At 33.2% G+C, this 15997-nt stretch overlaps 1 protein-coding gene across 1 annotated transcript in view; it reads left to right on the forward strand.

Annotated features, from left to right (window-relative positions):
• The window catches only part of mybpc3 (myosin binding protein C3), a 55195-nt gene that overhangs the window by 24000 nt on the left and 15198 nt on the right, over positions 1-15997 (forward strand). Inside the window, exons 2-14 of the mRNA XM_058077059.1 lie at positions 1265-1543; positions 2666-2776; positions 3691-3768; positions 3886-4034; positions 5314-5431; positions 5725-5773; positions 9653-9712; positions 11960-12123; positions 12205-12337; positions 12422-12424; positions 12501-12625; positions 14035-14140; positions 15449-15615. Of these exons, the coding sequence (XP_057933042.1) occupies positions 1265-1543; positions 2666-2776; positions 3691-3768; positions 3886-4034; positions 5314-5431; positions 5725-5773; positions 9653-9712; positions 11960-12123; positions 12205-12337; positions 12422-12424; positions 12501-12625; positions 14035-14140; positions 15449-15615 (1542 nt within the window). The remainder of the gene's footprint in view (positions 1-1264; positions 1544-2665; positions 2777-3690; positions 3769-3885; positions 4035-5313; positions 5432-5724; positions 5774-9652; positions 9713-11959; positions 12124-12204; positions 12338-12421; positions 12425-12500; positions 12626-14034; positions 14141-15448; positions 15616-15997) is intronic.

Here is a 15997-nt window from a genome sequence, read left to right on the forward strand (position 1 = left end):
TGATGTCACAGCTTTGGAGTTTTATCTTACGTCAGCAACAGGAGCTTTTGTTTTTTTTCTGGATTATTTTGCGGATGATCAGACCAGACAGTGATAAGTGAATTTCCACAAAATAGGAGTCCGTAGCATACAAGTAAGTAACAGTAAATGTGTTCCGTTGGGGTGGACAGGAAGTGATGTCACGGCTTTGCAGTTTTATTTTATGCCAGCAACAGGAGCTTATGTTTTTTTTTCAGGATTATTTTGCGGATAATCAGACCAGACAGTGATAAGTGAATTTCCGCGAAATAGGAGTCCGTAGTAGTTAGAGCATACAAGTAAGTAACAGTAAATGTGTTCCGTTGGGGTGGACAGGAAGTGATGTCGCGGCTTTGGAGTTTTATCTTACGTCAGCATGATTATTTTGCGGATAATCAGACCAGACAGTGATAAGTGAATTTCCACAAAGTATGAGTCCGTAGTAGTTGTAGTAGCAACAGGAGCTTATGTTTTTTTTTCAGGATTATTTTGCAGATAATCAAACCAGACAGTGATAAGTGAATTTCCGCAAAGTATGAGTCCGTAGTAGTTGTACTAGCAACGGGAGCTTATGTTTTTTTTCTGGATTATTTTGCGGATAATCAGACCAGACAGTGATAAGTGAATTTCCGCAAAGTATGAGTCCGTATTAGTTGTAGTAGCAACAGGAGCTTATGTTTTTTTTCGGGATTATTTTGCGGATAATCTGACCAGACAGTGATAAGTGAATTTCCGCAAAGTATGAGTCCGTAGTAGTTGTAGTAGCAACAGGAGCTTGTGTTTTTTTTTCAGGATTATTTCGCGGATAATCAGACCAGACAGTGATAAGTGAATTTCCTCAAAGTATGAGTCCGTAGTAGTTGTAGTAGCAACAGGACCTTATGTTTTTTTTTCAGAATTAATTTGCGGATAATCAGACCAGACAGTGATAAATGAATTTCCGCAAAGTATGAGTCCGTAGTAGTTGAAGTAGCAACAGAAGCTTATGTTTTTTTTTCGGGATTATTTTGCGGATAATCAGACCAGACAGTGATAAGTGAATTTCCGCAAAGTATGAGTCCAAAGTAGTTGTAGTAGCAACAGGAGTTTTTATTTGGGATTATTGTTCCTGTTTCGAGATCATTCAAACCTTGCAATAAAAGCCTGTTGCTTTGGCCACCAAGTCTGGTGCTTGTGTATCCCACTCGACATAACCATTCCTTTCATACACTGTTCTTAAACATCATTTTATCTCTTCCTGTATTAGCTTTTGCCAAGAAGCCGAAGTCACAGGAAGCATCGGAAGGTTCCTCCGTGGTCTTTGAAGCGGAAACCGAAAAACCCGACGCCAAAGTCAAATGGCAACGCAACGGACGGGACCTCGCCGACAGCGACAAATACGCCATCGCAGCCAACGCAAACAAACACTCCCTCACCGTGAAAGAAGTAGCCCGTGAAGACGCGGACGTCTACTCAGTCATCGCCGGGGGCTCCAAGGTCAAATTTGAGCTCAAGGTCCTATCAAAGGAGTCTTCCTGCCAACGAGGTTATTACTTCCTGTTGAATATTTCAAAACATCAGGAAGTCCTACATCTATAACGAGCCTTCTTTAAATAAATCAGTGAGCACTGATTGGGTCTGATAAGGTTGCATTGTGTCCCCCGTCCCCCCCCCCCCCTTCAACTGCGTCTGTGAAGTGACCTTGACCTTCCAAAGCGTATTATTTCCTCATGACGAGGCAAGCACTTCACAGGCTACTCGACATCGGTTTGATAGCGTATGGAAAAACAGGCAGCAAGTTGTGGACGATAAGACGGCAGATATGCAAGAGTGTAGAACCGCATTGCATCATGGGATTGGGTATTATTTTCGTCCGGAATAAGGAAGTAACAATGTGGCGTTAGTTTATGTTATACACCTACCAAAACAAAAATTACACTCTCATCTTCATGAGAAAAAAAAAAAAATTCAGCAGTAAAACATATTGTAAGTTTCAGGAAAATATCAGCTCCCGACTAAAAAAAAAAAAAAAAAAAAAAGAGACACAATTCAAGCTTACATTTCACTTTTTTGACACAATTTTTATTGCTTTTGTGACAAGTGAAATATATAACAACTATACCAAGGGGTCAGCAACCCATGGCTCCAGAGCCGAATGTGTTCCTTCTCAATACTCAAGTTTTTTTTTTTTTTTTTTAAATCCGACTTTTTGTGAGACCCTGAATGAATCATTTCTGAGTTCTGACTAGTGATTGGACGAGCTCGAGACATGGAGGGGAAGTGGTTGTTTGACTTCCTGCTTTGGTTGGTTTGGTTACGCGATAAAAATTATTAAATTCACAAAAATTCGAATATAAGGCATTCAGAAGATGCATTCAAAGACGTCGTAATGGTGTCAGTAATGTCACATTGATGAGACAGTAGCTACCACAGGAAGTACTGCAAACAAAACAAAACTTTCAATGCTAACATGGGTGACTATAGGGGTGTTATTTCATGTCTACTGGGCTCTAATAATGTGAAAAACATATTTAGAAGATTGTAAACAGGTTTTCGATAGCGGGACTTCACTTATCACAGTCACATATGGAACCAACTAACAGTGATAAACGAGGGTTTAAGTTTATGTCTGCTATGTGTTTTTGTTTTTACGGCGACACAAACACAGAAGCTCCATCTGAGGCTCCAGAGCCAAGTGTGTCACAAGAACCGCCTCCGGCTTCATCCACACAGGAAGACACCATGGTCCACTCGGTCCACGGCGCCCCCCCATCGGAGGGTGAGCCATGACCCACCAGCATCATTCATTTTATTTAGTCAGTCATGTTACGTTTTCCGAAAAAAATGTAGCGGTTGTAACTGAAAACATGCATCATCTACTTTTAAACCAGGGGTGTCCAAAGTGTGGCCTGAGGGCCATTTGTTGATTTTTTTAATTTTTTTTGTCTCGCAGCACATTGCTAAATTTTTTGTTACCAATAAAGCACACCAAAAAAAAAACAGTATCAAAAAGGAAAATTCTGCAGTCATGAATGTGACTGAAAAGTGACTGAATAAAATAAAAAAAATGAATAAAAAAATCCAACAATAAAAAGTTGTAATTTTAAGTAATTTTATATAATTATTTAATTATAATAATTATAATAAAATATGATTATATAATTATAAAGAAAACTCATATCAAATTGAGCGGCTGTCATTTTACAAGAATAAAATAAAAATATTTTTAAATATATGAAAAAGTTGGATTCTGACAACAAAAAAAGTCATGATTTTACTAGATTTAATTAAATTTGTGAACAAATTATGTAATTTTAGTATCATAAAACAGAAATATTCAAGAAAAAATAAACCCAAGAAGTTGTAATTTGGGGAAAATTAGCTGGGGAAAAAGTTAGAATATTATGACCATGAAGTCGAAATATTATATGAATAAAGTCATAATATTATAAAATGAAAATGGGAAAAAAAAGTCAAAATTGTTGTGAAATTGAAAACCCAACAACAGAAAAAAATAAGGAAAAAAATAAAAAAAATAAAGAAGAAGAATATAAATAAAAAAGTGGCAGGTGCTTTTCAGAATAAATGTAAATATATGTACATCAAAAACAATAACCTATACAGTATCAAAATGTGGAATTGCAGTAAACAAAAGGTAGTATTGTACCTGATTTTTTTACTTGAACAATGCAGATGGACACCCCCCAGACACCAGACAGGACCTGACTGGCCTCTTCACAGAGAAACCTCAAAGTGGAGAGGTCACTGTAGGTGAGCAACCTGTAGAACATCTTCTACGTAGGTACAATATGACCAAAAATACAATAAAATAAGTCAATTAAAATAAAAAAAATATATATAATCAATAAATGTACCCCCCCTGTCCAGGTGGAAACATTACATTTGTGGCTAAAGTCAATGCGGAATCCCTGTTGAAGAAACCAACCATCAAATGGTTCAAAGGGAAGTGGATGGACCTGGCCAGCAAGTCTGGGAAACACCTTCAGCTAAAAGAATCCTATGACCGCAACACCAAGGTACTGTAGACCGGCTCAGGGTGTCAACTGTAAAAACTGGAATAACTGCGGTTATTTTGGAAAAAAAACATCATACCAACAGTAAAATATGGTGGTGGTAGTGTGATGGTCTGGGGCTGTTATTTCAGAAAAAGAACATCATATCAACAGTAAAATACAGTGGTGGTAGTGTGATGGTCTGGTGCATCATATCAACAGTAAAATATGGTGGTGGTAGTGTGATGTGTGGGGCTGTTATTTCAGAAAAAGAACATCATATCAACAGTAAAAAACAGTTGTGGTAGTGTGATGGTCTGGGGCTGTTATTTCAGAAAAATAACATCATATCAACAGTAAAATACGGTGGTGGTAGTGTGATGTCTGGGGCTGTTATTTCAGAAAAATAACATCATATCAACAGTAAAATACGGTGGTGGTAGTGTGATGGTCTGGGGCTGTTATTTCAGAAAAAAGAACATCGTACCAACAGTAAAATATGGTGGTGGTAGTGTGATGGTCTGGGGCTGTTATTTCAGAAAAACAACATCATACCAACAGTAAAATATGGTGGTGGTAGTGTGATGGTCTGAGGCTGTTATTTCAGAAAAAGAACATCATATCAACAGTAAAATACGGTGGTGGTAGTGTGATGGTCTGGGGCTGTTATTTCAGAAAAAGAACATCATATCAACAGTAAAATATGGTGGTGGTGGTGTGATGGACTGGGGCTGTTATTTAAGAAATACAACATCATACCAACAGTAAAATACGGTGGTGGTAGTGTGATGGTCTGGGGCTGTTATTTCAGAAAAAGAACATCATATCAACAGTAAAATACGGTGGTGGTAGTGTGATGGTTTGGGGCTGTTATTTCAGAAAAAGAACATCATACCAACAGTAAAATACGGTGGTGGTAGTGTGATGGTCTGGGGCTGTTATTTCAGAAAAAGAACATCATACCAACAGTAAAATATGGTGGTGGTAGTGTGATGGTCTGGGGCAGTTATTTTGGAAAAACAACATCATACCAACAGTAAAATACGGTGGTGGTAGTGTGATGTTCTGGGGCTGTTATTTCAGAAAAAGAACATCATACCAACAGTAAAATACGGTGGTGGTAGTGTGATGGTCTGGGGCTGCTATTTCAGAAAAAGAACATCATAGCAACAGTAAAATACGGTGGTGGTAGTGTGATGGTCTGGGGCTGTTATTTCAGAAAAAGAACATCATACCAACAGTAAAATATGGTGGTGGTGGTGTGATGGTCAACTGTAAAAACTGATCTCATTGTCCGGTACAGGTCTACACGTTTGAGATGCTCATCCTGGATGCTAAGGTTAACTTTGCTGGAGCTTACAGATGTGAGGTTTTATCCAAGGACAAATTTGACAGCTGCAATTTTCAACTGACCGTTCATGGTGAGTGTGTCTGCTCTGTTTGTACTTTCGGATTTTATTAACGAGACTTGGACCCACCTGCATGATCAAAACACCCACGCCCGTAAATGTTGCCTTTATGATTCATTGGTAATGGTTTTTTCATCAAAATTTGAGATTTCGCACCTTGTTGGCTGCTTCTTGAAAGCACCGTGTATCGTAGTTAATGACTTTATAACTGATAATATTTTTTCCGTAAACAACTTGTTTGTTTTTCATAATATCACAACTTATTACAACAAATATTACATTTTTTTTCTTTAATTTCATCGCAGAGGCTTGTGCTGCTGAGGGTTTTGACATCAGAGCAGCTTTCAGACGCACGTAAGTGATCGTACTGATGGAGTTATCTCATTAGAAATTATTCGACAGGTTTTGTGCTGTAATTGTATTCAGATCATAATTTTTTAAATATTTTTAAATATTTTTTTTCACGGTGGTGGTAGTGTGATGGTCTGGGGCTGTTATTTCAGAAAAAGAACATCATGCCAACAGTAAAATACGGTGGTGGTAGTGTGATGGTGTGGGGCTGTTATTTCAGAAAAAGTACATCATAGCAAACAGTAAAATACCGTGGTGGTAGTGTGATGGATTGGGGCTGTTATTTCAGAAAAAGAACATCATGCCAACAGTAAAATACGGTGGTGGTAGTGTGATGGTCTGGGGCTGTTATTTCATAAAAAGTCCATTATACCAACAGCAAAATACGGTGGTGGTAGTGTGATGGACTGGAGCTGTTATTTCATAAAAAGTCCATCATACCAACACTAAAATACGGTGGTGGTAGTGTGATGGTCTGGAGCTGTTATTTCAGAAAAAGTCCATCATACCAACAGTAAAAAATACAGTGGTGGTAGTGTGATGGTCTGGGGCTGTAATTTCAGAAAAAGTCCATCATACCAACAGTAAAATACAATGGTGGTAGTGTGATGGTCTGGGGCTGTTATTTCAGAAAAAGTACATCATACCAACAGTAAAATACCGTGGTGGTAGTGTGACAGTCTGGGGCTGTTATTTCAGAAAAAGAACATCATACCAACAGTAAAATATGGTGGTGGTGGTGTGAGGGTCTGGGGCGGTTATTTCAGAAAAAGAACATCATACCAACAGTAAAATACCATGGTGGTAGTGTGATGGATTGGGGCTGTTATTTCAGAAAAAGAACACCATAGCAACAGTAAAATACGGTGGTGGTAGTGTGATGGTCTGGGGCTGTTATTTCAGAAAAAGTCCATCATACCAACAGTAAAAAATACAGTGGTGGTAGTGTGACGGTCTGGGGCTGTTATTTCAGAAAAAGAACATCATACCAACAGTAAAATAAAGTGGTGGTAGTGTGATGGTCTGCGGCTGTTATTTCAGAAAAAGAACATCATACCAACAGTAAAATACCGTGGTGGTAGTGTGACAGACTGGGGCTGTTATTTCAGAAAAAGTCCATCATACCAACAGTAAAAAATACGGTGGTGGTAGTGTGATGTCTGGGGCTGTTGGAATTTCTCACATTTTTGCACACAGATGAAAAAAACAGTGTCTGCTTGAACTAAAACCACCCAAACATTTATAGGATTTCATATTGTAATGAGAATAGCACACAAACAATGACAGAAGGGGGACGACTAAGTAACTGAACCAATCACATTTAATATTTTGTGCCCCCCCCTTTTTGGCAGCAATAACTTCAACCAGACGCAGATCAGTCTGGGACATGGATCAGGACTAATTTTGGTCCATTCTTTTTTCCAAAACTGTTGTAGTTCAGTCCGATTCCTGGGATGTCTGGCACTCAAAGGGTTAGGGTTCAAGTCTGGACTTTGACTCGGGCCACTCCAGAACGTGTATTTGTTGATTTACTTCCGTGTTTTGGATCATTGTCTTGTTGTAGCATCCATGCTCTTTTTAGCATTTTTTTTTTTAGCTAACTGTTCCATTTTTTTCTCCACACATGACGTTGCAAAATATTTTGCCAAAACTTTTGTGGGGTGTCCAAGTGCCTTTTTGTGAACATTAAACAGCAGTGACTTCCTCCGTGGAGACCTGGTTTTATAGTGGGCGGGGCGGGGCGGGCGGCTTGAAACCACTCATCAGTGATTGGGCACACACCTGACTTCAATTGTTTGCTAAAAATTAGTTTAAATTGCTCGTTAAGTCTCCTTAGGCAGAGGGTTCAGTTGTTTATTCCATCCCCTTCTGTCATTGTTTGCATGCTATTCTTATTAAGATATGAAATCCTAGAAGTGTTTGGGCGGTTTTAGTTCAAGCAAACACTGTTTTTTTTCATCTATGTGATGGTGATTTTATGCAAAAATGTGAGAAATTCATTTTTTCATACTACTGTAGCAACAATAAAATTTGTAACGATGACTTAGTGGACCACTGTATGTTATCGACGGTTATCTCCATGTTCGATTCCAAACTATGCGTGAATAACCGTGCACATGTTAATCAGGAGCGACGCCGATTCGAAGATAAGTGGACCGCCAACCAGGTAGTACATTTGTATGTTGTTATCCACAGACCTGATGGAGAACAGAGTGTTGTAACGTCACCGCACAAACCACAGCATCCACCTTGACAGGACAGGACTCATGCGCACATGCCCCGCTATTGGTGGTTTTTCTTTTTTTGTCGTTCATGCTCCTGATTCAAGTGAATGAGCGTTTTGATGTGTTAGGTAGTCGGATGCATTCTGCTGCTTCTCATGGCTTGAATCCCGGGGTGTCCAAAGTGCGGCCCGGGGGCCATTTATGACACCTCTAAAAATGGAATTGAGCAAGAAAAGTAACAGCGAAATGGAAAAATTGGCACTAATTTGACAAGAATACAAATAATATATATAAAAAAATATATATATATAAGATGAAAAAAATCAAAATATATATATGTTATTAAAAAAACACAATAAATTTGTAATTTTTGGAAATATGCTTGGGGATATGAAGTAAAAATATTGTATTATAAAGTCATAATATTACAAAAAGAACATTGACAAAGACTAGAAGAAAGTTAAAATTTTTGGAAAATGAAAAAAAACAGCAAAAATGAAAACAATGCAGTAATTTTACAAGAATAAAGTCAATATTACAGGTTATTATAAATCAAACTACAAGAATAATTACAAAAAAGACATTACAAGAATAATATATACAAGAAGAAAAAATTAAGTTTAAATATTTGGTTAGCAAAAATTGGACTATAATAATATAATAAATAACAATAATTTATTATTAATATTAATAATATTTTTTTACAATACTTTATAATATTATGACAGATTGAAACAATAAAGAAAAAATATGTATGCTCCAATAATATTATGAGAAACAAAATAAAAGAACATTTTGTTGGGGAAAAATTATTTGTTATGGGACTGCAGCCATGATTTTACAATATTTGAAAAAAAATATATATATATATATCAAAAATTAGAATCAGAATTAAAAACTGACATTAATAAGGTTTTTTTTTTACATAAATACAAAATATCAAAGGGGCCCTTGCATTTTTTCATTTTTCAGCATATGGCCCTCGTTGGAAAAAGTTTGGACACCCCTAGCCTGAACGTTTTGTTGGGGAAAAAATTTTATGGGACTTCAGCCATGATTTTACATAACAATATTTGAAATATTTGAAAAATAAAAAAAGGGAATTAAAAAAAAAATTAAATTAAATTAAAAATTAAATTAATTAAAAAAAATTTTACAATACTTTATAATATTATGACATTTTAGAAGCATAGATTGAAACAATAAAGAATAAACAATAAATTATTTGAAAAATAAAAAAATATATATCAAAGGGAATTAAAAACTGACATTAATAATAATGTTTTGTTTTGTTTTTTAATTTATGTAGCCCTCGTGGGAAAAAGTTTGGACACCCTCGGCCTGAACATTTTGGGGGAAATGTTTGTCAACATGAGGACATCAACACAACTCTTGTGTTAATGCATTCGATAGCCGGAGTTGATTCAGTTCAATTAGCATGACGACTGGATCGCTTCATATTATTATTATTATTATTATTATATTACCTATTACATTTTCCTAGATTTCTAGGCATGTGAGTCTGCCCTTCACTGTCTCTGTCCCTCCTCGGAGATCACCCCTCTTTTTGCATATTTTTTTTCCTATATTAACTAACATTTTAGCATAGTCAGACATTTTCTTTTTATGTGTTTTGGTGTCGTTGAAATGTCTGCAGTAGCACCGACGGCAGGGAAGATTCAGGGGAATTGGACTTCAGCACATTGCTAAGAAAAAGGTGAGCAAGAAAAAAAAAATTCATTCATTTTGTCATCATTTCATTTGCTACTAAAATGCTAACAATGCTAAATTTGCTACTTTAATTTCATGTCATTTCATGATTTTATTTGAATATTATATATGTCTAATAAATGCTGTTTTAATGTTTGTTTTTGATTATTTGCTGCTCGGTTTCGATCTCCGATTGAGCAGCAGTTTCTTAAAATCTTCAAATCGGTAAGGAACTGCTGATACATATTTTTTTACGTTTGCATGCATTGCATATTTTTATTCATTTTAGTGTTTTATTAACTTTATTTATCAACATGTATTTATAATTTGGAGCTTTAATGTATGTTTTTTTTGCTTTATTGTACATAAATTGTTTATTATCGCAAAATATTTAACGATATATAATGGTAAAATATTTAATAAAATATTTTACTATATGCTTCATTTTATTATATTTTACTCTACATAATATTATACTATATTTTACTATTTTTAAATATTTTACTATGAATAAAATATTTACTAAAATATTTTACCAAGTAAATCATTCATTTTTGTGTGTTGATTACATAATATTATTGGTCCAAAAATATCCTTTTTTAATAAAAATTTAATGTGTAAAAATGGTTCAAAGATTTAAAATACAAATTTAATTTGAAATATAAATAAAAAGTAAAAAAATAATAATAAAAATAAAATAAAATAAAATAAAATTGAGCAGCAGTTTCTTAAAATCTTCAAATCGGTAAGGAACTGCTGATACATATTTTTTTACGTTTGCATACATTGCATATTTTTATTCATTTTAGTGTTTTATTAACTTTATTTATCAACATGTATTTATAATTTGGGGCTTTAATGTATGTTTTTTTTGCTTTATTGTACATAAATTGTTTATTATCGCAAAATATTTAACGATATATAATGGTAAAATATTTAATAAAATATTTTACTATATGCTTTATTTTATTATATTTTACTCTACATAATATTATACTATATTTTACTATTTTTAAATATTTTACTATAAATAAAATATTTACTAAAATATTTTACCAAGTAAATCATTCATTTTTGTGGTTGATTACATCATATTATTGGTCCAAAAATATACATATTCAATAAATTTTAATGCATATTTGGCTAAAATTAAGCATTTTTATGTGTAAAAATAGTTCAAAGATTTAAAATACAAATTTAATTTGAAATATAAATTAAAAAAATAAATAAATAAATAAATAAATAAAATAAAAAATAAAAAAATAAAATAAAAAATGTTACCCGAGCTGAAACTCGACTCTGAACTCCCAAAGTCACTTCCTGTCCTCACCCCACTCTACTCCCCTAGCACTGGAACACACTATCTATTATGTCTACTATATTTTGGGTTTAAAGGTGACTATAGGGGTGTTACATCATGTCTCGAGGGCTCTAATAAACATACTGTATTAACAGGCTTTCAATGCTTTATATTCCAATCCTTATTTGTGCAAATTCACTTTATTATAAGTGCAATAAAGGAGGGAATACTGTATACTTTACACTTATATTAAAATATGAAAATTACAATGAATTAAATTTAAATAAATAAAACAAATGAAGTCAAAATATTGTATTATGGAAATAGAGTCATAATATTACCAAAATACATTTACAAAGATGAGAAGAAAATTGAAAATATTTGAAGAATTTAAAAAAAACAGCAAAAATGAAAACAATCAGCAGTAATTTTACAAGAATAAAGTCAAAATATTATATGTCGTTATAAATCACAATTACAAGAATAATATTTACAAGAAGAAAGGAGTACATTTATGAAGAAAGTTAAAATATTTGAAGAATTTAAAAAAAACAGCAAAAATTAAAACAATCAGCAGTAATTTTACAAGAATAAAGTCAAAATATTATATGTCGTTATAAATCACAATTACAAGAATAATATTTACAAGAAAGAAGTTGATTAAAACAAAGACATTGGAATAAAATAATACAATAAATAATAATAATTTATTATTAATATTAATAACTTTTTTGACAATATTGTATAATATTATTATGACATTTTAGCACTATAAATTGAAATAGGATTTAATAAGCTTTGATTCTTCCTACTCCTTTTTGGACATGTGGAACTGCTTTATATTCCAATACGACTTTATGCAAATTAATTTCTTATAAGTGCAATAAATGAGGGATTATTTTATTTCTGAGACCATAAAAATCTGAAATGACAATTTAGCTTTCGACATTTTAGAGCCGTGCAGATCACCTCCGAGCCCGACGTGGACGTTTGGGATATTCTCAGCCACGCTCCCGCATCGGAATACGAGAAGATTGCCTTCCAGCATGGCATCACGGATCTAAGGGGCATGCTCAAAAGACTGAAAAAGATGAAGAAGGAGGAGAAGAAAAGCGCAGGTTGGTGCCGAAATTCATTGTAAACCACATTTAAAATGCATCTAACCAAAAAAAAAAAAAACGCAACATTCCGGAATCCAGCGTTCCTGAAGAAGCTCGATCCGGCTTACCAAGTGACAAAAGGACATAAAATAAAACTAGCTGTCGAGGTGGCTAATCCAGATGTTGACGTTAAATGGCAGAAGAATGGACAAGAAATTCAACCAACTGGAAGGTTTGTATGAATTTAATAAAAATATTTTGAATAATGATTATTAATAACCTATTTTTATATGACTCCCTTTCCATCCGTAACCAGCAAGTAAGTACACGTTTTATTTTTTATATACCCGTGAACGTAAAACGGACATAATTATGAATTCTGATTTTCTTTATAGGTACATTTTTGAGAGCGTTGGGAACATGCGTTACCTCACCATCAACCACTGCTCATTGGCTGACGATGCGGCATACTGCTGTGCGGTGGGCGAAGAAAAATGCACCACCGAACTATTTGTTAAAGGTGTGTAATTATCAAATTATCAATTATTGTGTGGAAAACTGCCATTTTAATCTCAAAACGCAAAGAAAAATAACACAAGTAACACAACGGAACTAAAAAAAACTACACACTGGTATTGAAATAAATGCTATTACTTGCATTAATCGCAATTAATCTGTTACATTTGTGGATTAAGACGTTCATTTTGCATTATGAAACAGAGAAGCCAATTGTATAAGTGTCATTTTTACAGTAGTTTATATTTTATTTCATATATTATTAATTTTTTTATTACTTATTATTTAAAAATATATGTATTATTTATTTATTTTTTTATTATTAAATATTTTTTAGTCAGAAATCTCATAATTTTTTTGAATGTTTAATGTGAGCGGCGACTTGTCCCACGGTTCTTGAACGCATCATTAACGTTGCGACGTATCTTCGCCCACGATGTAAAGATAAAGACTCCTTTGCTGCATTTTCCCGGTTTTCCTTTAACATTCTATTTGATTCCAAATGCTGATACTACGTGGGAATGCACAAAGGTAAGATTTAATGACGATATTGAGCGCTAATGTACATATTTGTTAAGGAACCTCTCTCAACAAGCACCGGTGGACGGTGGCGCTATGCTTATTCATTTTGGGGTTTTAATTTCAGATTGTTCCTGTCGTAGTTTCGCACAATAATATAAAAACATTATATCGCTATAACGTATATTACGTGGATAAACGGTAAGAAATGAATGAATGAATGAAAATCTTTGCTTGTGACCAGCTAGCGAAACGCTAACGCTAGCGAGAGCTAATGCTAGTTGATACAAGCCGGAACTAATGCTATTTGATACAAGCCCCCACATTGCTGTCCTCGAATATGCCTGTCTGTAAGTACTCACAGCGACACAAATAACGCTCACAACGACACAAATAACACTCACAGCGACACAAATAACATTCGTTTTTTCGAGGGAAGCTAAAATTTACCACTGAAAATACCAATTTCTTTCCCCAGTTCTGCTTAATATTTGTTTCCGCTTCTGGCTTCAACATCGGCTGCTATACCGCTGCTGGTCCTTAAACCTAAGGTGTGGGTGGATCAAACAATAACATGTACATTAATAGCAAGTCAAAAAATGTAACTTTAAACATATAACTTTTAACATTAGTATTGTAAACAATACATTAATAATAATGTATGACCCACAAGACACTACTCACTTCCCCAATGTGAGGTTACCTAGCATGCCTTGCGGGTTATAAATGTGTATAAATTCGTAATTTTTTGCGTGTATATTAACATGCAAGCCTTCATTGTGATACGTGCAACGGTCTAATATAACTGATCCTGCAAATTTACTTTTCTAATTATTATTTATTATTATATATATTATTATTAAAATATTTACCATGATGCCCTCTTTGCTCCAGAGCCTCCTGTCCAGATTATGAAGAACCTGGAAGATCAGATGGTCATGAAGGGCGAACGTGTGGAGTTCGAGTGCGAGGTGTCAGAAGAGGGCGCTAACGTGAAATGGTCAGATCTTCTTTGTTCTTGTGACACATAAAATGATTGTAAATTGTACAATTTATTGTGAAATTGATTGTACATTCCTAGTACTCAAATACAGTATTTGCTATGTTATTTAAAAAAAAAAACACACACAATAAAGTTGTAATATTTGGAAATGTGTTTGGGGATATGAAGTCAAAAAAGATTGTATGATTGGAATAAAGTCATAATATTACAAAAAGAACATTTACAAAGACTAGAAGAAAGTTTAAAATATTTGGAAAATTAAAAAACTGCAAAAATGAAAACAATCTGCAGTAATTTTACAAGAATAAAGTCAATATATTATAGGTTATTATAAATCAAACTACATGAATAATTTCAAGAAAATAAATTACAAGAATAATATATATATTATATATATATATATATATAGTGATTTATAATGACCTATAATATTTAGACTTTATTCTTGTAAAATTACTGCTGATTGTTTTCATTTTTGCTGTTTTTTTGTTTAATTCTTCAAATATTTTATATAATTTTAATATATAACCTATATATATATATATATATATATATATATATATATATATATATATATATATTACCAAAAGACATTTACAAAGATGAGAAGAAAGTTAAAATATTTGAAGAATTAAAAAAAAAAAAAACAGCAAAAATGAAAACAATCAGCAGTAATTTTACAAGAATAAAGTCTAAATATTACAGGTCATTATAAATCACAATTACAAGAATAATATTTACAAAAAGAAAGAAGAAAGTTTAACTAGTTGTTGATTAAAACTGCAGAAATGGGAATTAAATACAATAAATAATAACAATGTATTGTTATTATTAATTACTTTTTTACAATATTTTACAATATTTTACAATATTTTTACAATATTTTTACAATATTTTTACAATATTTTTACAATATTTGTACATTTTTTGTAATTTTTTGTACATTTTTTACAATATTTTTACAATATTTTTACAATATTTGTACAATATTTGTACAATATTTGTACAATATTTGTACAATATTTTTTACAATATTTGTACAATATTATGACATTTTACCAGCATAGATTGAAATAATAAAGAAAAAATTATATAGGATTTAATAAGCTTTGCTTCTTCCTACTCCTTTTTGACATGTGGAACTGCTTACATCAGTATATTGGATATTAAAAAGCCAATATTAAGCATCTCTTAATTACAATGTTTTTTTATGTAATGAGTTTTGCAGTATAATGTATATTATGTTATGTACTGTATGTACTACCCTTTGCTTATGCCGACTCATCAGATACGCGATCTGTGCAGGGAGAAGGACGGTACGGAGCTAACAAGAGACGAATCCTTCAAGTATCGCTTCAAGAAAGATGGCTGCAAGCATGTTCTGATTATTAACGAGGCCACGAAAGAAGACGGCGGCCATTACAAGGTCAAAACTAACGGCGGCGAATCCGTGGCCGAGCTCATGGTGCAAGGTGACTTTCGAAAAGACGTTGGGTCTTGTTCGATATTATTATTAAACCTTTTGGGTTCAGTCAAAATAGCTCAGGGCTTAGCTTAGTTTCTTGGGATAAACACTCACATAGCACAATCACAGTTGTGTAACTCTTGCATGTGATTGATAGGTTTATTGTGCACAACCCTAAAACCGACAAGCACTATAACATCCCAGTATAAATATAAAATAATAATAAATAAAATAAAATAAAATAAAAATTGCCAACCATCAAATATTTTTTAAATAAGAATAATTTTTAAAAATATAATAATAATAATAAATATATTGAATAAATATATAAATACAAATAATAAACTCTAAAAAATAAAATCTGAATTAATTACAAATAATTAAATTGA

This window comes from Doryrhamphus excisus, chromosome 7 (genome assembly GCF_030265055.1).
Source record: "Doryrhamphus excisus isolate RoL2022-K1 chromosome 7, RoL_Dexc_1.0, whole genome shotgun sequence".
NCBI lineage: Eukaryota > Metazoa > Chordata > Actinopteri > Syngnathiformes > Syngnathidae > Doryrhamphus > Doryrhamphus excisus.